Source organism: Eumetopias jubatus, unplaced genomic scaffold, assembly GCF_037043125.1.
Source record: "Eumetopias jubatus isolate StellerSeaLion01/CBP00866 unplaced genomic scaffold, mEumJub1_p1.0 scaffold_14, whole genome shotgun sequence".
Lineage (NCBI taxonomy): Eukaryota > Metazoa > Chordata > Mammalia > Carnivora > Otariidae > Eumetopias > Eumetopias jubatus.
Window position 1 is genome coordinate 50,804,696 of NW_028274820.1, and position 25,398 is coordinate 50,830,093.

Here is a 25,398-nt window from a genome sequence, read left to right on the forward strand (position 1 = left end):
AGGTGGTATCTCATTGTGGTTTTGATTTGGATTTCCCTGATGATGAGTGATTTTGAGCATCTTTTCATGTGTGTTTGCCATTTGTATGTCTTCTTTGGAGGAAGACATCTGTTCATGTGTTCTGCCCATTTCCTGACTGGATTTTTTGGGTTTTGAGTGTTGAGTTGCTAAGTTCTTCATGGATTTTGGATACTAGCCCTTTATTGGATATGTCATTTGCAAATATCTTCTCCCATCTTGTCAGTTGCCTTTTAGTTTTGTTGATTGTTTCCTTTGCTCTGTAGAAGTTTTTTATCTTGATGAAGTCCCATGTGATCGTTTCTAAAAAAAAAAATGGCATGTGTTTTTCTTAGTATAGAAGGTAATAGAATTGGATTATTATAAACAGGAAGGAGAACCCCACATTGCTGGGACAGAGGAAACTGCTGGCTAGGGGGAAGGGACTCGGCATCAGTATTCAGGAGTGTGAAGATTATGTTTTTGTCAGAGGTGAGCCTCTACAGGAAACAATATGATAATCAGCTTCTGTAGTACTACAAGCCATGGAGCCATAAATTTCCTATTACTTACATGTCCCTGAGGGGCAGGGCTTCTGCTAATTCCTCTCACTAAAGATACATGTTTTTTCCTTAATAGAACTCCATGGAAAACAATTTGGCATTTGGGAGGCAGCATATGCCAATTCAATTTATGCAAGTGCTGAACCAGACTTGAAAATTAATATTTATGCTTTACTCTTTCTAATTCTAAACCATAAAATCTATGAGGTAAATAATGAAAAAGCTGCCTTCGAGTATCATAAAAATAATTGCCCAAGACACGGCGACAATTTTGGTTGGCTTTTTGGAAAGTGCACTAAGTGGAGATTGGGTTGATTAGGTTCTGGCCCTGACTATTCGCTGAATGTAAGCCTTCTGATGGAAGGAATGTTTTGCTTTCATCTCTGCTTTATCACCAATGTTAGGATGGAATGTATGACCTCAAGCAAGTGGTGTGATACCTCAGAGCCTTCTTGGATTGTTAGATGAGGGTCTAGTGTTAGGTCCCAGGTTTTCAAAGTGTTCCATGCTTCATGGATATCAATTAAGAAACACCTATTTAATTATTAAAGCATTAACAAACACAACTGCAGCTCAAATGCATCGTTTGATCACTTTAACATACTAGAGAACCTTACTTCTTGTTAACTCACACTGCCTGGCTTTTGTGCAATGCTTGGGTCAAATCTCCACCTGCTAGAAAGGGAGCACCATGCAAGTTTTTTGGCTGGCCCCTGTTGAGTTTCTGTTGACTAGTACCAGTCATACGCTTGATAAATAAATACAAATACATGATTCTCTTTATGTTTAAACTTTTAAAAAATGTACTTGAGAATTTATAGCTCTCTGCTGTTTTGTTTGTTTGTTTAGTTTTTGTTTTTTGTTTTTTGTTTTTTTTAAGTTGAGTTTGTGTAGTCCACTGCTATAAAATTATGTCGGGCAATACAATCCTGTATCATCAGTGTGCTGTGTATCATTAGGTCCTGGGCTTGGCTTTGGCATTTCTATCCAGTTCATGCTCTGCCCATTGTGAAGTACTCGTGTGTATGGTAAGTGTTTTTTGTGTGCAACCCTTCAAATACGGCTTCATCTGCTAGACAGGCTTGGGCAGGTCCCCTCCTGGGAGGATGAGGCAGGAGTGGCTTGGTTGAGAGAACTCAGAAATGTGGAAAGTTGGATGCCTGCCCACCACCACCTTTGAGCTTCCTGAAGGTCCATTATCATGTTTTTTAAGCAAATGATCCAAAGCTAAATTCTCCCACTGGTTATTTGTTGGGGATATTTTTTTTTTTTCTAGAGGATCCTATTTTCCTCTCCTTGATTAAAATCCTGAGAAAAATGAAATATACTTCAATCCTCCTTGTCATAACAACATCTTCTGACTTTCCACTTGAACTAGTAGTCATATATACTCTCATCAGTTTTGCTTTTGATACAAAATCGGCTTTAATAAACTGACTTACTCTCTGGCATTTGGCACCACTCCCTGCTGATTCTTCTTTTTTTAAAGACTACCTTTTTAGAGCAGTTTTAGGTTCATAGCAAAATTAAGAGGAAGGTGCAGAGATTGCCTGAATACCTTCTTCCTCCACACATACATAGCCTTTGCCATTATCATCATCCCCCCACCAGAGTAGTACATTCGGTACAGCTGATGAATTTATGGATCATTTGATAGCACATGGTCTGACATATCTTGGGTTCCCATCGTAAATGTTCAAGCCATTTTCTTTTCTTTTTTAATATTTATTTATTTGAGGGGGAGGGACAGGGGAGGGAGAAAAAGTCTCAAGCAGGCTCCAGACCCCAAGAAAGTGATGTGAGCTGAAACCAAGCATCTGACATTCAGCCAGCTTGCCACCCAGGCCCCCTCAGCCCATTTTCTATACACATGTGTGTGTACTTGTTGACATATATGCATAGGCATTTTCTGAAAGGATACATAAGACAACATTAAAGTATTTATTTTTTCTATGGAGTGGGATTCCACTTAATGAACATGAGATCACAAATGAAAGTTGGAAAGTAGTGGTATTTATTTTTTCACTTTTATGCCCTTTTGTACTGTGCTAGTTTGGTTTTTTTTTTTCCATTAGTGTATTAGTAGTGCTTTACAGCTTAAAAGAGCTCAATAAAATAAAATGTTTCCAATTTTCCTAAAGTGATGCATTAGAACACATGGCTTTTAAAATAAAGATCCTAGAGGATGTCATTGAATCAGATTTCATCACTGTGTGTTCCAATGCAATTTTGTTAAAGTTGTTCTTTGTTGTGATATTAGAAAAGATGATAGATTGGATTTAAATGTTTTCTGCATGTATGCACTCCCCCAATGGAGAATTAAGCAATATGTTAAAATGTATACAGTGGTCATTACTTAAAGTTAGAATTATAGATATTTTTTCTCCCTCTTTTTTCCCTATTTTCCCTAAATGTGCAATAATGGATTTATGATGAGCTGATTTTATTATCAATTTTTAAGGAATTATTTTCTCTATAAAAAGTATTTTTTCACACCTTATTCAAGTAATCAAGAAATATGCATTATAATATATAAAATATGTAACCATATATTAATGAGATAAACAAATAATGGGTAACATAAAACCATATCTTGGTAGATAATAACCCTTCCAAATAATCATTTTGTGAGATTTTGTATTTACTCTGTTGATAATATAGCTGATCAAAAATGTGTTTTGGGTGGGTTTTTTTTTTTAATTTATTTATTTAATTATTTATTTTTAAATAATCTCTACACCTGACGTGGGGCTCAAACTTACAACCCTGAGATCAAGAATCACATGCCCTACCAACTGAGCTAGGCAGGCACCTTATCAAGAAATGTTTTAAATTGCTTTTTGAAAAAGTATATTCAGGGGCTCCTGAGTGGCTCAGTTGGTTGAGTGTCTGTCTGGCTCTTGGTTTCAGCTCAGGTCATGATCTCAAGGTCGTGAGATCCAACCCCAAGGCCTACATGTTCAGCACGGAGTCTGCTTGGGATTCTCTCTCTCTCTCTCTCTCTCAAATAAATAAATAAATAAAATCTTTTTTTAAGTATATTCATTGCCTTTGAACACTATATAAAAGAAGGAATTTAGAAAAATATTAATTAAAAGGAATTTTGATTAATGACAGCATAATTAGTTTAATGTACAGTTAGCCTGTATGGAAGGAAGAAAGTAACTTGATAGGTAAATTCTGGAATATATCTTTCTAAATCACTTACTATATAATATTTTGTACTTGCATGTTTTTTGCTTTGATGAATTTTTTTTTAAATATACAGGGAAAAATAATGGGCTGTTTTATTTAAAAATTTTTTAAAAGCCTTTTCTGTTCAGGAACCGTAACTTTGCCTTTAGGTATTTGTTTTGAAATAGTAAAAGTTAGAACTTCCTCTCTTTAAAAACCTCACATCTTATTTTGCATGCGTACATACACATTTTTTTTTCTGCTGACTATTCTTTCTATGATGGTAATCTTTGATAATACTCAGTTTCATTTTATATACTTCTCAATCTCTCCTCAATTAAGCCTGTAACATAGAAGACTATTTCCATGGCAGGAATAATACCCATAGTGCAGGGTATGGTTAAGCAGGTCATAGCTGGCTCACGCCAAGGATTTTCTGTAGTCTCTGTATGTAGCCGTGTAAATCCCCATTCTGATGTTACAGTAAGGGTGTTTGGGGGGCCTATTTTCTTGCACATGGGACAGTCAAATACAAGGAGATATATTAACCAGAGTAACATATTGTAAGCACCTTCAAATCAAGATTTGACTTTTTGCTTTATTTATTTGGTTTTTTACTGGAGTGTGCAGTCCATATACAGCAGGGTTATTTCCTGCTTCCCAGCTAACCAAATTCTGTAGGATCTGGGAAGTTACAGTATAAAGAATCCCTGTGTTGTTTAAGTGTTTAAGCCCCCCAAATTGTTCTCCTTGCTCAGCTTCATTCACTGAAATCTGTAGGACTTCCAGTGTTTGCCTTTGCTTCTTGGTTCTATACGTATATATCCACTTTATTTCTGAACCATCTGAGAGTGGGTGGCATACCCTTTGCCCCTTATTACATCAGAGCGTGTTTCCTTAGAAGAAGATACTTCTCATAAAGAGCCACAGTAAAATAATAAAATTGAGTGAATTTAACATAGATACCATACTTATCTCCATAGTCTGTACTCCAGTTTCATCAATTGCCCCAGTAATGTCATAAGTATATTAAAATATTTTTACAGGGCCATACAGCATCCAGTCAAGGATTGCATGCTGCATTTAGAAATGTCCTTTTGATTCTCCTTTTATTTGCTACAGTTCTTTGATTTTTATTTTTAAGACACTGACATTTTTGAAAAATACAGGCCAATTGTTTGGGAGAATGTCCCTAGATCTGCCTTTGTTTCCTCGTCATTAGATTGAAATCATGCATTTTTGTTTGGAATGCCACATAAATAATCCTGTTCTAACTGTAAGCGTCCAGAGCCCTGTGGTGTCTGTTGTCCCTGGGTTTAAGGTGTTACCTTGTTTCTCCACTGTGGAGTTACCATTTTTCTTTTTGTAATTTTTGTGAAGATGCATGAGGCGATCTGAATATCCTTTTGATCATCAAGCATGCCTGCCCACATGCACACGTGTCATGGCACTGTTAGTATACCTTGATGATTCTTGCAAGAATCAATTTTTGCTACAATGATTGCAAAATGATGTTTTTCTACTCCATGTTTCCTTCTCTATTTATCAGTTGGCATTCTACTGAAAAGAAAACTTTCATTTCTTCCCAATTACTTTTCCTTTCCCTTGTGCACTGGTATATTTGCTTTCTCTAAAATAAATGAGTGTGAACTTGTAGATTCTTACTTTATTGAGTGAGTTATGTTCCATGCTGTTTTCAGTTACTTTAATGGCCAAATTGTCTCAGCTGATGCCAGTGGATTGTCCTCAGGATGGTTTCTATGTAGGTTGATCTATTTTTATCTTTTTTTGTTGTTGTTGTTTGTTCAAAGCAGTTCACTTTTCTGACACAAGACATGTCAGGATCATATGGAATCTTCCGTGTTCCAACCTTGGAATCAGCCATTTTATCCAAGAGACCTTTGTTTCTTTTAGTAGGAAATGATATTTAGATCGTTTATCATATTTCTCTTTATGCACAGATAGTATGATTACTTGTGACCCCTTGGGGATTGGTTTAAACTTCAAAAGAGGTTAAAGTGTTTCCATTTAAACACATAATTTTTCTAATTAAAAAGTTATATATCTTTATGTTATAGAAAATATAGAAAAGTAGTGTAAGAGAAATAAAATGCCCTTTGAACTCAGTGCTCATGTTGACCACTGTTGAGTGCTAACGTGCCTTATGTAGCTTAGATCATACCATATATATATATATATAGAACTTGTTGGGTGGTTTTTGTTTTGTTTTGTGTTTCGGGTTGTTTTCTTTGCTGTTTCTACTTAACATATCACTGTTTTCTCCAAGTCTGAAAAATTAAACAATGGCAGTTTTCAGTCATACATTTTATCTTTTCTTTGTTGTCTCTCTATTCTCACTACTGTGATATCCAAAAGTAAGGAAAAATTATTTGCTCATCCTCCTCTTTTTCTGCCTCCCTCTTCAATCCTGTATTGTTTCCTGCCCTCCATCTTCCCCCCGATTGTCAGAGGGTGTAAAATCATCAATGTGGAAAGACGGCAATTAGTATTAAAGACTGTGGGAAGCATTTATTTTGTATACTAATTGCACCTTTGATTTTAGTTATGACAAGCTACTCAGTGATAAATATGTTTTCTCTAAAATTAACATAATGTTTGGCAAACAGAAATAAGTCACTTGAGGAATTATCTGCCTGGTGGTTGATCTGTATGTGCACAATTTTTAACTCTTGAGAGCAAAGACCATCTCTGGTTTTGGTCACAATTTTTTCCTTTTTGGTGTAGGATTTTCCACCCTTGGCACAATTAAAATCTTGGACCAGAGAACCCTTTGTTGAGGAGGGATCTCCTGTGCCTTGTCCATTACTTAGCAGCATCCATAGCATCTACCTACTAGACATCAGTAGTGTCCCCACTTCCCCAACATGACAAAGTAAAGGTCTACAGACATTGCCACATGTCCCCTGGGGGGACATAATGACCCCAGAATGAGACCGCTGTCCTTAACACATAAGCACCCCCAAAATACAAATTAATAAATATTTAAACCACAGCTGCCTAATCTTTGGGCATTTCCTTGTCTTATACCACCATTTCCTCTAAGTTCTCAAAATTTATGGTTTGGAAATATTGTAGGTATGCAGTCATCATAGTGCTGTTGTCTGGTAGACAAAAGTTCTAAGTGTCTTAACTTACCTAGAACAGAGGCTTGGGGGCATTTTGCTATTAAAATACTTTGAAACATTATATTTGAGGGACTGGTTTTCTAAAACCCAAAGTGTGCTACAATGTCTGTTGTGTATGTGTGCTTGCATCTTTCCAAGTGTTGAGAGACTTGAGAATCACATCAGCAAGATTAGACCATCTGTAACGTTGAATGAATATGCCTGATCAGTTATTAAGGGAAGGGAATGATCTGGGAGAGATTGCCTCTGGGGAAAAGGGAAGCCCAGAGAAGGGAATGTACATGCCCAGGGTACTTTGTAGAAGTGACTGTAAGCAGAGGGCATGAATTGATAGGATGAAAGCATTTTAAGGTTTTATTTTCAATTCTTGACGGTTTTCTAAATTAACTTCACTAAGAGGAAATAAATAACATTACACATTATCTTCATTTATTTCTATGAAGAGGTTGTATGTGATACTTAAAATGTAATTTGTAGAATATTTCTAGTTTTGCTAAAAGGAAAGCGGAATAGCAGCATTCACAAACAAGGTAGGTATACTACTAAGTTTAAGGTGTGAAATTGTTTGGGAAATGTAATAATGGAAATTTTATCACGATGCCTTTACATCTTAAAAGATTTAGATGAACAGTTAGGTCTTCGTACTCTTTTTCAAAACGTAATTCCTTTGGGCATTGGTCATTCTTTCCTTGTCAGGTGGTTGCTTAGCACAATTTAAGTTTCCGCCATTAATGTCCCTCTGGAAATACATAGCTGTAAATTTTTGAGGAGTGAACTATTACTAAGTTTGGTTCTCTTTAAGAAAGATTATTTTTGTGCTTTTATACTAGTAAGGATAAGAAAGAGTAAAGGGATATGAATATAACAGTAATATTTTTGTGCTGAAGAAGGGAATGTCTGATTTCATTTAGAAACATTTTTCTTATATAGGTAGGCTACTATTTTAAATTTCATTGTTTTTTTTTCAGTTATAAAAACTAAAACCTACATAGAATTTGCTTGGAGATACAGTGAAGCATTTTGTAGAGGCTGGGTGATTTTGATTATAGAGAAGCTGTTTGGTACAAAATCATGATAAGGACATTAAACAAGCTTATGCTATTCTGGGCAACAAAGTATAGTGTTATTGTAAGCATTTATCTGGTCTGTTGCTTTAGAATGTTAGTAATTTACACTTGCAGAGTGCAACTTAATTATTTTTGCTTCTTTTGAGATGATTGTTATCAACCCAAATGACTCCTGGACATGACAACTTTCTGTAAAGGATTTTCTGTTGTATGTTCTTGGAGTTTTAGCTTTAATGGAAAGGAGAATAGTTTATAACTATGGGCAATTTTTAGTTTGCTGTTTTTATGGTACATTATTTTGCTCATTTGGAACATAGAATAAAAGGTAGTTCTTGAAAGTTACTCCTAAACACAAAGTACTTCCTGAGAATGTTGCAATGAAGTGGCTGTTACATTACTAGGTTTGTGTGCTAGTGTTACTGTATCTTTATGAAATACTTTATACTTTGGAGATGATATTGTTGCCCTATAACTTTTATTATCTTAGAATTGAAAGTCTTTTTTTCCTTCTTGCTGCCTCCAGGATTATTTACTACACACAGAGTTTCGCTTTGTTTTTTGTTTGTTTGGCTTAAACAACAAACATTTATTCCTCACAATTCTGTAGGCTAGGAAGTCTAAGATCAAGGAAGATACAGATTGAGTGTTTGGTAAGAACCCACTTCCCACTTCATAGATTGCCATCTTCCTGCTGTGTCCTCACTTGGGAAAGGAGCCAGAGAGCTCTCTGTGGTCTCTTTTATAAAAGCACTGATCCCATTCCGGAGAGCTTCACCCTCATGACCCAATCCCCTCCCAAAGGCCCTACCAACTTCCTAATACTATCACGTTGGAGGTTAGGATTTCAACATATGAATTTGGGAGTTGAGGGGGTTGGGGGTGGGACACAAACATTCAGCCCATAACAGAGGCATATAACGTCAGATCATCCCATGATTAATCATTTGATTGTTAGGTTCAGGTGGTGACCTCCAGATATCATTAAGGTACAGTTTCCCTTTTGCAGTTAATAAGTAAATTGTGGAATGATTCTTCAGCACCATGTGAATGTGCTTTTCCCCTAACAACCTTTTATCCAATGGTTTTATTTATTTATTTATTTATTTATTTATTTATTTATTTATTTATTTATTATGAGTTTTGCTTTGAAGTTTGGTATTTTTTTTCTTTCTCACGATAGCCACCTGGTTTTGAAATTCAGGCAAAATGCTCCTCAGAGCCATTTTATTAAAAAAAATTAATTAAAAACTTTCTATTCTTTGGATGTATTTTCACCTCTTTTATCAAAATGAAATGCGTTGGGCCATAATGAATTCTTTAGAACTGGGTTGCCCAACGTAACCACTAGCCATATTGGCCATTTTCATTCATTTTTTTAAACGATTTTATTTATTTATTTGACAGAGAGAGACACAGCTAGAGAGGGAACACAAGCCCGGGGGAGTGGGAGAGGGAGAAGCAGGCTTCCCGCCGAGCAGGGAACCCGATGCGGGGCTCCAACCCAGTACCCTGGGATCATGACCTGAGCCGAAGGCAGACGCTTAATGACTGAGCCACCCAGGCACCCCTATTTTCATTTTAATTAATGAAAATTAAATACATTTAAATTCCTCAGTTACACTAGCCACATTTCACGGGCTCAAGGACTACATGTGTCTAGTAGCTTCCATATTAGACAGTACAGATACAGAACATTTCCACCATCACAGACAGTTCTGTTGAATACATGGCTTTAGAATGGGGGATGGCAAACCACAGCCTGAGAGCCCAGTCTGATCCACCTCTTGTTCTGTAAATAAAGTTTTATTGGAATAACTTGTTTACATATTGTCTATGGCTGCTTTCAGGTTCTAACAGCAGAACTCAGTAGTTGGAACAGATACCATGTGGCTTACAGCACCTAAACTATTTTCTTTTATCCCTTTATAGGAGATGATTGTGACCCCACTTCAGCATATGCATATTCATAAAGTTGAGGTGGTTTGAATAGCTAGTTATATGTATATATTAGCAGTATAACATATGATGTAAGGCAGATTTTCATAGTTTAGGGATTATCCAGACCAGAACTGTCATCCCCTTATAGGAACAACAAGAAAATCAGTCCTTCCCTGCTAGATCAAATTCTTTCCAAAATGAAGGGAATTAAAGAAGAAAAAACAGGCAAGACAACACACAACATGTCAATCTACTCAAGGTGTGCTGGGCAACTGGCAGAATTAGTACACAGTTGCCAAGAGGCCAGCCCATCTGAGCTGCTGGTGCATTGTCACACTTGGGCCCAGAGTCAGTTGGGAGTAAGGGATAGAATCTGCAAAGGACCCAGGACAGTAAGAATAGTAACACAGGAGGTGGGTAAAATTTTATTTCTTATATTTTAAACCGAGACATCTTTCAGTTGGGCCTTTCAGTTTAGTTTATTCAAAAAATGTTTATTTCATTAATAGGGTGCTTAGTTTTGAACTTTGATTGATTGAATCTTTTTAATATTTTATTGTCTTTTCTCTTGTGGAACAGCCAAGAAATTTAGTCTGTGAAATGACATGGGAAATATTTCAATCCAGTCGTGTTTTACCATTTTGCATACAATTTTCTTGTAATACTATTTTAAACCATGGAGCTTTTCCACTGGAGGGGGGGGACATGAGCTTATTTTTATTTTGTCTGTGTGTTTGGCTGATAGTTTTTTGAATGCATATATAGGCTCGGCTGTACCCCAGATAAGTTTTATCTCTGAGGATTCTGTTAAACTGATTTAACATATGCATCTATACATACCTATGTGTATGTATTTTTAGTTAGTTGTTTTCAAGTTGTGAATTGTAGTGCAATCTAATCAAAATAAACATTTGACATTGGCCTAATAGAACCGTCTTTGTTATTCTTCTGGCCTAATAGAACCGTCTTTGTTATTCTCCGTTAATTTCCCAGGTTGAAACTAGCACAGTTTCTTATTCAAAGTGCCCTTGCTTCTCTCCCGCCAGGGCTTCAGTGAGTGCCTTATGAAGCAGATTATAATGTAGCTGGGAGGGCTAAATTTAGAGACAAGCCAAGCCTCTGCTCTAAATAGTAACAGCTAAGCGATAGAGACTTTTGGTGAACAGAGTATCTTCATTTAGTCTTTCAATACCAGTAGGTGAGTTGCTGTTGGTGCTTGTTTTAATTTTTGCTGCTGTGTCTGTTAGAATCTTTGTATGCTTTTTTGTTTAAATGTTACTATGTTGTTTTCCACCTGTGGTATAAGGAGCGTATGCAAAATAAGGTCACAGAAGAGACCATGAAGAAACAAACTTTTGTGTTTAGAACTGAAGAGATTATAAATGGAGCTAAAGATTTTTAAAATAGAGTGATTCTCTGATCGGTAGGCTGTGTTTTGTGGTAATTCCTCATTAGCAGAAAAACAGCAACAAAATGCTAAGGTAGAGTTAGAGAATTCAATGAGTTTATATTCCGACGGTAAAATAAAACTTTTAGAGAAGGCTCACACTTTTAAAATTTTTTTTATTGATTCCATAATAGAGACATCTTTAGCAAAGAGTAACTGCAGCATGTTCACCTGCTAGAAAAGCTTCAGACTACCTGGAGTCTGTTTTTGTTTTTATAATACCTCAGTATGGGACACCATTTGTGGGGGTGACCAGGGAAGGCTTCTCTGAAAAGGAGGCGCTCGAGTGAGGGCAGAGAGTGAGCCATGTGAATGGCTGGGGAAAGATCCTTCCCAGAGGAGAGGCAGCTTTCTCCGGCACATTGGAAGAAGAGAGCGGGACGGCTGGGGCACAGTGAATGAGGGGGAGGGACACAGATGGCCGAAACGTGATCAGGGAGGGAGCCAGGGCAAGAAACATAGCACTGCATTTAGATCTCATTCTTCTGGAAAGCTTCATAACTTTCCATTTGATGGCTTCTTAGAACTTATTTAACCAGACTACTGTTTATGGGCATTTAACTTCGCAAGTTTTTTTTGTTTTTTTGTTTTTTGTTCTTTTAAAGATTTTGTTTATTTGACAGAGAGAGACACAGTGAAAGAGAGAAACAAGCAGGGGGAATGGGAGAGGGAGAAGCAGGCTTCCCGCCGAGCAGGGAGCCCGATGCGGGGCTCAATCCCAGGACCCTGGGATCATGACCTGAGCTGAAGGCAGACGCTTAACGACTGAGCCACCCAGGCGCCCCTAACTTTGCAAGTTTTTATTCAGCAATGCTGGACTCAGTCCTTTTGTACACACGCACTTACACGAGTGCACACAGGCATAAATATGCATATTTGTGTGGGTAAAATGGCAAAGTAAATTTCTAGTGAAAGAATTTGTGGACTACAGGTTATGCACGTGTAAATATTTATATTCACCAAATGCTTCTCCAAAGTACTGCGTGGAGTTTATTCCCTCTGTCAGAGTTTATGTCTGTGGTCGTTTTCCCTATGTCTCTTGTCAACACTAGGTATTCTTAAATTTTAAAAGTTTTGCTAGTTCAACAGTTACAATTATACCTTGCTTTTAAAAGTGTATTCAGGGGCGTCTGGGTGGCTCAGTCATTAAGCATCTGCCTTCGGCTCAGGTCATGATCTCAGGGTCCTGGGATCGAGCCCTGCATCGGGCTCCCTGCTCGGCGGAGAGCCTGCTTCTCCCTCTCCCACTCCCCCTGCTTGTGTTCCCTCTCTCGCTGTGTCTCTCTCTGTTAAATAAATAAATAAAATCTTAAAAAAAAATAGTAAAAAAATAAAAGTATATTCAGTATAAGTGAGGTGGAACGTATGCTTATTAGCCATACATTTTTATGTGAACTGCTTATTTGAAATAATCTTTATTTTCTTTGTTTTCAGAAATTTTATGAATAAGCATCAGAAGCCAGTGCTAACAGGCCAACGGTTCAAAACTCGGAAAAGGGGTAAGGTTGTGCTGTGCATTTGCGTGTGTATGGGGGTTGGGAGAGCGGGTGACGTTCTAAGCAAGTTAGGAGATTTGCGGAAGGATTAGAATTATCCTTGTTTCCACTGAACCTCCCTTGTTCTGTTCTTTTGAGCTCTGGATATAGAATCTGAAGTTCTGCATTCAAGCCTTTGAATACTTCTTTACATGTTTGATTTTGGACAAGTCATTTAACTCGTCTGAACTTTGTGTCTTTATCTACTAAAGGAGGATGATTCTATCTGGTCAAGGTTTCCTCGCTCCTGTGAGGCTATGAAGACAATAGATAAACTCTACTGTTTTTGACATCCAGCATTTGTATTGAGTTTTGCTTTCTTTGTTGTTTTTAAGGAAATGTTGAGAGCAAAGATGGTAAAACTTAGGAGAAAAGGAAGGAAGGAGATATTGATGAGTTTTTACACTTGAAAATTTAAGAAGTCAAATTAAATTTCATGCCTAAATATCTTTAAAGCTCGGGATATTTTCACATTCTTTTATTGTGGAAAGGTAGTGATAGACCCCATTTGATGACTGGTAAATTTATTTGTGTGAGTGACTTCTTTTTATGTTATGTTCATCTTACCATCCTTTCTGTGTAAAGAATAGTTGTCAATTTTTAATCAGTTTTGCATAATTATAAAGAAGTCCTTTTGGACTTTAAAAAAAATAGTTGAGCTGTAACGTGGTAAGGAAACTTTTTTTAAAAGGAAACATGATATGAAATTATTATGTTGACTAACACTGAGGACAATAACTGAAACATATTTAAGAAAGTATCATGCAGAAAGATGAATGACAATTAGATATCTCTGTGAGGCCTCACTGCTGATTGCAAAGCTTGATGGCAGGTAATGGTCACCAAGTGCTAAATTGTTGAATTGATAGCCCATAGTATATGGCTTTTGGCATTTCCAATGTTGAGGTAGCCCCTGCAACTTATGCTGTCTTGCATAAGTACTGTGTGTCTGCATAAGTAGCAAGTCTGGCCTTGCAGAAGGAAAGGAAGTCTGAATGCAATCAGTGGTTTGGAGTAGAAGAGTTCATGAGAGTCACTAGATAGCAGTGGAGGCTGAATTTAGCTGTAAATGCTGCTCGCTGGGAATTCACATTCCTACTAAAAAATGAAAATTAAAAAACTATAAAGTAAGCAAAATGTGGTTATTTTGTACAGTATTTTTGTCTTGTGCTTTCCCCTTTTCTATTTTTTGTTTGTTTGTTTGTTTGTTTTTCATCCCTGGCTCATCTCTATAAACTAAGGCACATGGCCTGAGCCATCTCCCTCTGCTTGGTCCTCATGTGGGTCCTCATCTTGGTCTTACAAATTGTGTCCCCACTACATTTCCTCATTGAAATCCAGATGTTGATATCAATACAAGGCATTACAGTCAATGTGCCTTCATTATCTCATGGTTAAAAGCACTCATGGGGAAAAAAAAATGATGTGGATGATTTTAAAAGGACTTCGTCAGGAAGGAATGATACAGTTCAGAAAGGTAATTGTAGTTAAGGTATTGTTGAGCCCGGTAATGTGATAATATCTAATATATGCCCAACTGTGAGGTGCAGAAAGGTTCTCCTTCCCCTGCCCACTGGGGGAACATGTTAATCTCAGACCTGGATCCCCAGCACGAACAGCTTTATCCGTGTGATGCTGATTCATGGTAACTGAGCTGAAAAGCCAAGAGAGGGCCCAAGGATTGTACAACAGCCAACATGACTCAACAAGTAAACTGGCTCTTAGAGTCAGTCTTCAGTTTTGAACTGGAAAGGTTTTCTCTAATTCTGAGCTGGTTTGTCTCTGATTCATTCAGTGGGTAAGATTGTGCCTGTGTCTTTCTGCTCCTGGAATACCCAGAGAGAACTACCCAGAAATATATATTATTTGTCAGTTGATCGGGATTTATATAACTCAGGTCTGTTGGGGATTTCAGCAGCGCTTGAGCTATTTTGTGCTAGACTGCTGGCTGGGGGGAGAAAAATGGAGTCAGCCTCATTTTCTACACTTCATACTAGTGAATTGCCTCCTGATGATTTATCATGCTTTGGCTTTTCTTTTGCAATTATGATAGGGCTGACTTAAGATAAATGGTTGGCAGTTTTGTAGAGCTGAGGCAAAAAATCTAGTGAGGCTATTTCAAGGTCATTTTCATAGGCTGTCTTCTGAGGATCTGTCTTCAGTTTGAAACTGTTTGCTAGCAAAGCTGATAATGCTCTTCCATGCCAAGTTGGTAAAAAAAATGTATTTTCTATTGCTTAACATCAAAATTAAACATTATGATAGGACACATCATTTAGAAATCTACTTAGACTGTTTTCCTTTATGAAATATACACATTTATGATATTTTCTTCAAAGAAATTATGTTTTTTAGTGTGGCTTGTGGGAATTTGAAACAATGGAAATTTCTCCCCTGTGCCATTGTTATGCTTGGCTAAGTGAAATATTTAATAACTGAACTCGCCTCCCTATAAATTTTGTAGAGAAATTGGATTAAAATTAGTGAAAATAGGAGAGAAAAAAAATAACTGACTACAGGCATCCAGAGCGCCCACATACCCTGGGTTCTCCCTGAGACTTTTCATCTGTCTTGGCAGTTTTAAATCACTCTTAGATCTATAATAAGTGTTAACAACTAATCTAGTAAATCTTTGAATGCTGAAATATGTATGGTTGTAAATATATATATATATGTAAATATACATGTATGTGTATAATTAGAAAACCCATGGTTGTTCTAACTCGTTTACTATACTTAAGCAACATTCAAAAAAGGATGTAGGTTTTGTTATTTATCACTGACTCAGTGGTAGGAAAAATGTTATATTAACCAGTTACTTTGGTTCCCAGAGAAAGCAGTGTGTTTAGATAACTTACAGGCATATTTGAGCATCAGAAATAAGCCTGTTTCTCTATGTCAGTATAAGGGCCAGCATGACTAACTCTCTAGTGTCACACTTGTGATTCACCAACACAGTATAAATTTGAGACCCTAATTATATACTTCCCGCTTCAAGGGAGGTTAGACCTGTCAAATGGAAACGCAAGGAAGTAATAGCGTATTTTCATTAGGATTTTGTTAGTATTTTTGCTAGACTGTCCTCAAGTGAACTACAAAGTACATATAATGTCTAGTTTCTGATAAAAAAGAACTTTGGGGTAAAATATTGTCGTGTTTCCCCAAATTTTCATCAGTGTTCTTGCCATTTTCTTGTTGGGGAATTTTTTATTCCTCTGGATAGACATGTTATCTTAGCAGATAGGAGCTTCTTTTCAGCCTGCAAAACAATGATTAATCCTAGCATGCCATCACAACTTCTTAAGATGCCCAAGCTACGAGCCATCATCCTCACCTAATGCATTATCACTCACTGTTGAAGTATCTTCAGCTGTGACTTGCTGTCTTCATCCTCTCATTTCCCTCTTCCTTGGCAGATCTCTTAGGAAGATAGAACTGAAATGAAGGGCTTTATACAAACACAAGTTTTTGAGTTGTCTCTCTGATTCAAAACGAAGTCCTCTGCGTGAATTCTTAGCATGGTCTAGATTTTTTACCTGTTTACTAACTTTCATTTTCCAATGCCTCAGAGTTACAATTTTCGTATCATCAAAGCCTGTTCTACCGCCTGAGTCAACATTCAAGTATGTCGTAGTGCCGTTGCAGGAATGGCCTCAGTTGGTTTTGAAAGCTGGTTACGAGACAATAAACAACTTGTGGTGGTTTCGCTTCTCATGTTCTCATATAACAGGAAAGAAAACTTTTTCTGCCAAAGGGGTTAGGAGAATTACCTTTTGGCTGGACCCGGAGTGGGGGGTGAAGTGTCCTCCGCTTGCCATTGAGTTCGTCCTGCGTAGTCACAGCTCCCCCCTCCTCCAGCTTCTCATCCTCTGGAGTTCCCGTTCTCGTCCTCCCCCTCCACAAAACAAGACCTGAATTATATTTTTCCTGCAGTCAACATTTGCATGTTCTTGGCTGCATGATGTTTTGCTTATGGCATCAAATGGACTTTTATCTCTTGCTCGTGAGATAAATCTCTTGTTCGTGAGCGTTCAGGTTACATCTGTCTTTATGACATCTTACCCTGTGTGACTCTGACCGCTACTGGGGATGCCATTCTTTGGTTCTGATGCTGTGGGGTTAACCCCTTACAGCCCACCCCTTCCTACTAGACCGGTATAAGCAGTCAGTCTGTACAAACCAGACAGGTGCTATTCTGGTGTCCAAGTAGTTTTTTAAATGTATGCGGGTCCCGTGGTTTAAATAGTCAAACCATCCTGCAAGACATGTTATAGCAACAGCAAGTAGACTCCCCAGAGGAATGCCTTCTGCTCTTTATATGCTTCTTTTAATTTTACGTTCACATAACCAAGTAACAGTCTTAACATGGTTATTTCCTGACTTTTCTGGGGGACGTATTGTATCTGCACTTGATACTACGGAAGATGAGGATTGAGCTCTCTTCACTGCCCTATCCACCTGCAGACCTCTTCTTTTTACTGTAGCAGGGTTTATTTTAGCTAGACCACTGTGCAGGGTTTCTGTTACTTTGACTTTGTTCGCGCTCTTCACAGTTCAACTGTTACTAGATTACTCTTCTTCTTCTGAACATCATTTGGTCTTTGAAGTTAATGTTTCATCATTTAAATGTCATAATTTATCCTTTTGTGTTGCTGTTGTTGTCAGTGCCTTAACACTACTCAATACCAAGCTTTCCCTTCGTTAGGTAGACCTTTAAATACAGAAACTTGAGGACTTCTTGCCATATATCACACTACGCTATCAGAGTGACAAACCCCCCCAGCAGCTTGCCCTCTAGGCCAGCAGTGCAGCTCAGGATGTGAGATGTTTGCAGTGTCTTTTCACCGCTGTCCCAGAGAGTCCTGTTGCCTGTCTCCGATTTTTTTCTCTTTTTCCTGGGATCTCATGACTTAGTAAGATCATGTGATCTTCTCTCATTTTGGTGTGGAGTGTCTGCTTCAAGCCAGCTTTTTAGAAAGCAGTGTATGAGAAACATCATTTTTGAGGCCTCGGATGTCTCAAAATGCGTTTATTCAGCTTTTACACTTGGCTGACAGTTTGACTGAACCCCGGACTTAGAGTTTGGAAACTGTTTTCCGTCAGAATTTTGAAGAAATTTCTTCTGGTTTCTAGTATTTCTGTTGAGCAATTTAATGTCATTCTGGGGCGCCTGGGTGGGTCAGTCAGTTAAGGGGCTGCCTTCAGCTTAGGTCATGCATGGTCCCTGGGTCCTGGAATCAAGTCCTGCATTGGGCTCCCTGCTCAGCGGGGAGCCTGCTTCTCCCTCTGCCTGCCGCTCCCCCTGCTTGTGCTCTCTCTCTGTCAAAAATAAATGAATAAAAATCTTTAATGTGATTCTGTTTTTGATAGTTTATATGTGATTTGGATTTTTGCCCCTGAAACTGCTGACAGCTGCTTTGTTCCCAGCATTGAGATTACGCGATAACGTTGGCATCTTATCACGGGCCCGCTTTGAATCCTTGTGTGCAGAAAACTCTTTACTGAGAAACTCATGTCCTTCAACTCTGTAAAACTTTTCTTGAAATTTTCAAATCATTTCTTTCCTTAAAAAAAAAAAAAAATTCTCAGGGCACCTGGCTGGCTCAGTCTGTGGAATATGTGACTGTTGATCTCGGGTTGTGAGTTCGAGCCCTGCACTGGGTGTAGAGATTACTTAAAAAAAATATAAAATCTTAAAAGAAAATTTCTCATTAAAATTATTATGTGGACATTTGACTGGTGTGCCCTTTTTCTTATTTTTTTGCTCCTATTTTCTACGTCTTTTTTTCTTGGCTTTTTTTTCTAGTTTCTAAGAGATATTCTCAGCTTTCTTTCTCAGCTCTTCTATTGAATTTTTGACTTTTTCTATCATACTTTCCATTTCCAAGAACTCTTTATTCATGAAATGTTTCTTCTTTTTTAAAAAAGCATTTTATTCTTCCTTTCTTCTTCCTCCTCCTTCTCCTTTCTTAAAGTTGCAGTGTGCACTTATCTCTCTAAAGGTATTTATGATGGGATTTTTGTAAAGTTTCTGGTTCATCCTTTGCCCCTCCCTTTCCACATCCAAACTCATTCTCTAAAAGGGGAGATGAAGGTGAAGTCCTGTGAATTGAATCCTACCTTTACCTTTAATTTAGTCATTTTTTTTCCTGCCTCTTCTGACCTCTGGTTTGTCATCTTCACTTCTTTTCAACAGTGTATGATCCTTGCTTTGTTTATGATCTAGCTCCAGGGGCTCCCGGCTGGTTCAGTCGGTGGGGCACGGGACTCTTGATCTCGGGGTCATTCATATTCAAGCCCCACATTGGGCATAGAGATTACTAAAAAAAAATTAAAATTAAAAAAAAAAAAGATCTGACTCCAAACTGACCTTCCACAACAAGTCTCTCTTGAGTCTGCTGAGGGTAGGAAACTCCATATACCCATATCCCTACATCCTATGAAGCCCTTTCAGGGGTTCTACAAACTCAAAACTATTTCCATTAAAATACTCAGATTTTATGTGCCTCTTTCACACATTCACTCATGGTGTATGGTGGTTTCCCAGAGACTACATGATGTGTGATATCACAACAGATTGCACACAGTGGTTAAGGGAATCCATCTCTCTTGCTATTAAGCCAGGCATTAAAGAGATTAAACAAAGCCTGCCTTCACACTAATTTTTTTTAATTTGATAAATACTTTTAAATTTTCTGTTTTAATTTCTATAGAGTAAATATCCATAGATATAACCTCCTTACACAAAAAAGCTTTCTGGAATCCTCAGTACTTTTTAAGGGTGACAGGGGATCATGAGACCAAAATGACTGAGAACATCTGCTCTGAAGCTATAAATATACATATATAGTTCATGGTATATATTAAATATTTAAGTGCCTTGAGTAACTTATCTTGTAAAAAGAAATAAGTGTGGATATACATGTGGAGAAAAGGAGATCTTCATGAAATGTTGGTGGGAATATAGAGTGGCGTAGCCACTACGGAAAACGGGATGAAAGTTCCTCAAAAAATTTAGGGGCACCTGGGTGGCTCAGTCATTAAGCGTCTGCCTTTGGCTCAGGTCATGATCCCAGGGTCCTGGGATCGAGCCCCGCATCGGGCTCCCTGCTCCGCAGGAAGCCTGCTTCTCCCTCTCCCACTCCCTCTGCTGTGTTCCCTCTCTCGCTGTGTCTCTCTCTGTCAAATAAATAAAATCTTAAAAAAAAAAATTAAAGGGGCGTCTGGGTGGCTGAGTCAGTTAAGTGGCCAACTCTTGATTTCGGCTCAGGTCATGATCTCAGGGTCCTGGGATCCAGCCCACATTGGACTTCACGCTCAGCAGGGAGTCTGCTAGAGGACTTTCTCTTCCTCTCCTCACCCCCCTCCTCCACCATGCACACACTCTCTCAAATAAATAAATAAATATTTTTTAAAAATTTTAAAATAGAACTACCATATTATCTAGTAATTCTACTACTAGGTATTTATCTGAAGAAAATGAGAACAGTAATTTGAAAAGTTATAGGCACACCTGTGTTCATTGCAGCATTTACAAATAGCCAAGGTATGGAGGCAACCTAAGTATCCATTGATGGATGAATGGATAAAGACGATGTGGTATATACATATATGCAATAGAATATTATTGATCCATAAAGAGAAAGAAATCTTGTCATTTGGGACAACATGGATAGACCTTGAGGGCATTATGATAGTAAGTCAGACAGAAAGACAGATACCATATGATCTTACTTATGTGTGGAATCTTTCAAAACAAAACAAAACAAAACCCCCAAACTCATAGATACAGAGAACAGACTGGTGGTTGCCAGAGGCAGGGAGTGAGGGGCGGGCAGAATGGGTGAAGGTAGTCAAAAGGAACAAACTTCCAGTAATGAAATAAATAAGTTCCAGGGATGTGAATTGCAGCTTGGTGACTACAGTTACTGATACTGTGTGGTATAATAGAAAGTTGCCGGGAGGCTAAATCTTAAAAGTTCTCGTCACAAGAAAAAAGAATTCTAACTACATATGGTGATAGATGTTAACTAGACTTACTCTGGTAATCATTTTGCTGCACATCTGAAACTAATATGTCAGTTATATAATTGATACATTGATAATTGAAACTAATATATGTCAATACTAGGAGTAATAATGAGTAATAATAACAAATAATAAAGAGATGTCCCTCTTTTATTTCCTCCCTCCTAATCTTTATTTTCATGTGTATATTCTCCTTTATTCTTAGGCGGTTCTCCCTGAGTCATTTTCTTTATCCTAAATCAAAGAAAATTTTAAGTTTTGATTGTTATACTTTATTTTTTCTCAGGTGGTTAGGGTTAATAGATTACAGTGGCCTGTGGATGACAGAAATGATCAGTTATCAGTGTTATTATGTACTAGATAGAGTTAATGTATTTTTGTGGCCCCTTTAAATAGGAAATAAATAATTTGTTTGAACAAATGTTCAAACAAGGGGTTTCAGAAAAACTTAGTTGTCTTCCAACTTTTAAATAATCACACTGTCAAGTAAAGAATGATGAACAAAGGAAATGTATGGTTGCATTTGGGAATCGGATGTGTTAGTAAAAGAAATAATTTCGTAACTTACTTATTTTAGATGAAAAAGAGAAATTCGAACCCACAGTCTTCAGGGATACACTTGTCCAGGGGCTTAATGAAGCTGGTGACGACCTTGAAGCTGTAGCCAAGTTTCTGGACTCCACAGGCTCAAGGTTAGATTATCGTCGCTATGCAGACACGCTCTTCGATATCCTGGTGGCGGGCAGTATGCTTGGTAAGCCACGCGCTGTAGAGTCTTCTTGTAGTACTTGAAATTCCACTGAAATACTTCCTTATGAGGTAGAATCTTTATAAATTTACATTTATGAGAGTTGATAAGAAATACAAATGGGAGTCTGTACAATTTTTACCTCGTTTACGAGTTGGGATGGTAGTGTGGCTGTAGAAACAGTTACTGGTTAAGAAAGGCATAGAAATATCGATTTTTTTGTTGTTGATGTCACCCCACAGCCACTTTGCTTTATAGCCAAAGGCCAGCTTCCCATGTGTCCCTAATTCTTAAATGTTTCTGGAGCAGACGGAGGAGGAGGAGTAAGTAATTCATGCAGTAGAGTACAACTTTGTGTGTGTCTGCTAGTTCCTTCCAGTATATTTAATCAACCCCCAATGCCATAGCACCTTTTCTTTTGACGCCCACCCTTTTTTCATGCAGTGAAATGTAACTGTGTCAACAAGTTTAAAAGTAATTCTCTGTTTGTCATTAAATGCTATTTAATCTGTAAATAATAAAACGTCAGAAATATAGTTCAGATCTGGTTTTTAAAAAATGTGTAGTTGTGAGTATAGAGCTAAAAGGATTAAGGATAGAAGTTTTAAAATTATTAAAGATAGGTTAAAAGCAGAATAAAAATTAGGGAGCAGAAGCATCTAGGAAGAAGGCTTTAGAATACTATTTCAGTGACGTGGTATGTTGATCTAAATGTTGATGAGATGTCATAATGACCCATTGTTTCTTTTATAGTTATCCTTAGAACTTAGTTTTTATAATTAGTTCCTGTGGTAACCATAAATCAGGAGGAGTCGTCAGACCCCTAGGCTAGGGATTTTCAACTGCCTGGGGGCATTTGCAAGTGTGTAGAAATGTCTGGGTTGCTACGAAGACTTGGTAGTGGAGATAGGTATGCCTCCTACTTTGCTGTACAGGGGCTATTCAAAATAACTAAAAATGGCCCTGTCCAGTGTGCTATATCAGTGCCTTTCATTGAGAAACACAGTTTAAGCCACCTACTTAATTAAGGACAAGGTACATACTTTCATCCATATTGAGGTAGAGCCACACTTCAATTCCTCCCTCTGAGAAATCTCTCCGTTTGGCGACATGGCTCCACTTAACTCCCAGGCCCCCTTTTGATCTGTACTGCTGCTTTTCATGACGTACCACGTTAGTTTTGTTGCTGTCATTGTATCTAAAGATCTCACATTCTCACTGCTGATAATTCAAGTCCAAGTGTAAGAGCTATATCTCCCTTTACCCAGAGATAACTTGTTAATATTTTGATTAATTCCCTTCTATCAATCTCTTTACCTACATATGCCAATTTGTGAGAATGGGATGGTATTTTACAAGTGTGATACTCTGCATGGCTGTTTCGTATTTATTCAACAATATGTTGTTGCCTTTCATGCCCAGGGGCGTTACCTCGGATGATTCCAAAAAGAACCAAAATCATACCGATTTTGAAGCATATTTAACTTGTTCCTTGTTTCCTTTATTATAAGTAATCAGTATCTGTATACACATAGATTTGTACTTGTATCTGATTATATCTTTATATATTTAACAAGGGATTAATGAATTGAAGAATAGAGATGTCTATATCTATCTCTGTCTTCCTATCAGAGAGAGAAGGACTGGCCCTCAAAAGGAAGATCCTAATTAACGTTTTACCAAAAGTCATGTGTTCCTACCTGTTTACATACACCTTTAACAATAATATTAGGTACTCTCAAGCTTGTCAGTTTTTTTAAATTTTGCCAATTAGGTAAGTGATGTTTTCATTCAAAAACTTTTAAATCAATAGTAAAGTTGAACATTTTCTGATGTGATGATTGGCTTTTTGTATTTCATTAATTATGACATACTTTTACGGATGCACTGGTAAATTCTACACAAGAATAGTCTTCAGCGAGTTTTGGTTCTTGCCAAAGTCACTCATGACTTTAATAGTGAATCCTATAGACCCTTTTCAGTTCTTAGGGCCCTCCTGGCAGCTACTGCTGGCCCTCTGTCATTCTTGAAATGTTTTATTTTCTTCCCTTACACGAGACCATTTCGACTTGTATTTCTCTGGATGCCTCTCACATGATTCTTGGGTTTCCATACTTACTGCCCCCACGTATATATTAAATTATCTGTACACTTTGCATCAGTAATCTCAAATCTTCATTAACCGTCTTTATAATGATAATCAGCAAATTTATATCTGCAACCCAGATTTTGCTCCTTTGCTCTACATCCATATATCCAGAAAGGTAGGGCAAAGCATATGGTAAGACTTAGGAGCACAGTTGTTACAACCCCCAGATATCCACCAGGGCCAGACCTATGATGTAATGAAGAAAGCCAGCCAGGCACATTCTTTTTACATAAACACTTTGTTTACTTAGTGACTATGGGAATTGTCTTCATACCCACCAAAAAAAAAAAATTTACCTTCTTCCATTGTTCTTAAAACAATAGTCATCTTGGTTTTTCAGTTGTGTTCTTTGTAGAGTAGATACAAGAACTATTTTTTCTTTTACTTATATTTTGAGGAGAACAGCAGGCTCACCAAAATTTTAGAAAGGGCAATTAATACTTGATTCCGGTATCAGGGGGAAAAAAAATTTAATGAAGCTGTAGCAATATTATTAATGTATAACAAATGTTTTATAAAAGAATGCAGTTTTTTAAAACTTACCTCTTAAGAGAAAACACTATAGTTTCAAAATCAGACTTTTCAGTTATGTAACTTCTGTCAGATAGGAGTCATTAGCCTAGAGTTTTTAGAAGATTATCATCTTAATAAAATTTTGTTCCAGGTGGTTGTATTCATTACAGAGAGCTAATTAAATCTTAGGCATAAATTAATTGCATGAAAATAGATTCCTGAAGGAGCTGACTTTTCTGAAAAGTAATTTGCTTATTAAATGGTATGCTGGAGTCTGAAAAAGGTTGACTAGGTATAGCACTTTCATCCAAAGATCTAAAATCACAAGTTAAATCAAGGCAGTTACATAAATGCATAAAAGAAGTGGCTGGTGCAAGTATATCTTCTTCAGATATTTGTTGAGTGTATGAAAGGCAGTAGTCTAACTTGGCTTGTTGAACCCCCCTCCCCTAATTACAATGAAGTAGAGTGAGAAAACAAAAACACCTAGTGTTGATTCTGTTCTTCTAATCACCCAGTGTTTGTAATGGCCATCACTGAAACTTCCAGAAGGAGCCTTTGAATGTGCAAATTTGAGTCATAGAAAAAAAGACATTCTTTTGTTCTAGTCCATTTATTCCATGATATTATACAGGCCATGGGGAAAAAAGATGAGAGAGAGTAAAATACCCTCTTTCCTAGCCAACACAGCTGCCAGGTCTTCCAAAACAAATAGTGAGGAGTCGGAATGTAGACTGATCAACCCTACATGGATAACGGCATTAGTGGAGGAGGGAACAGTCTTAAAACCTACTCACGTAGAAACTAGCAAGGTCTGCTACAAGAGCCAAGTCTGGCCAACCTCCATGTTGGTGAACTGGAGTCCCGCAAAATATTATTAAGCCTGAAAAAGCGAACCATGTCTTGAGGTCGCACACACCAGGAACAACATTGAGAATAATTGAGTCCAGACTTAGAGTGACAAAGATTTTATAGTGATAGGATCCTGGTAGAACATTAATCTCACACACTATGGCAGTACTATAAAATGGAACCACCAGTTTGCTTTATATTAGAAACATACACAAATATGTAACAACGTATGCATCTACAC

General features: G+C 37.5%; 1 protein-coding gene across 1 annotated transcript in view; it reads left to right on the top strand.

Moving 5' to 3' along the window:
• The window catches only part of BZW2 (basic leucine zipper and W2 domains 2), a 61,361-nt gene that overhangs the window by 9,440 nt on the left and 26,523 nt on the right, over positions 1-25,398 (top strand). Inside the window, exons 2-3 of the mRNA XM_028119644.2 lie at positions 12,767-12,831; positions 21,473-21,649. Of these exons, the coding sequence (XP_027975445.1) occupies positions 12,774-12,831; positions 21,473-21,649 (235 nt within the window). The 5' untranslated portion in view covers positions 12,767-12,773. The remainder of the gene's footprint in view (positions 1-12,766; positions 12,832-21,472; positions 21,650-25,398) is intronic.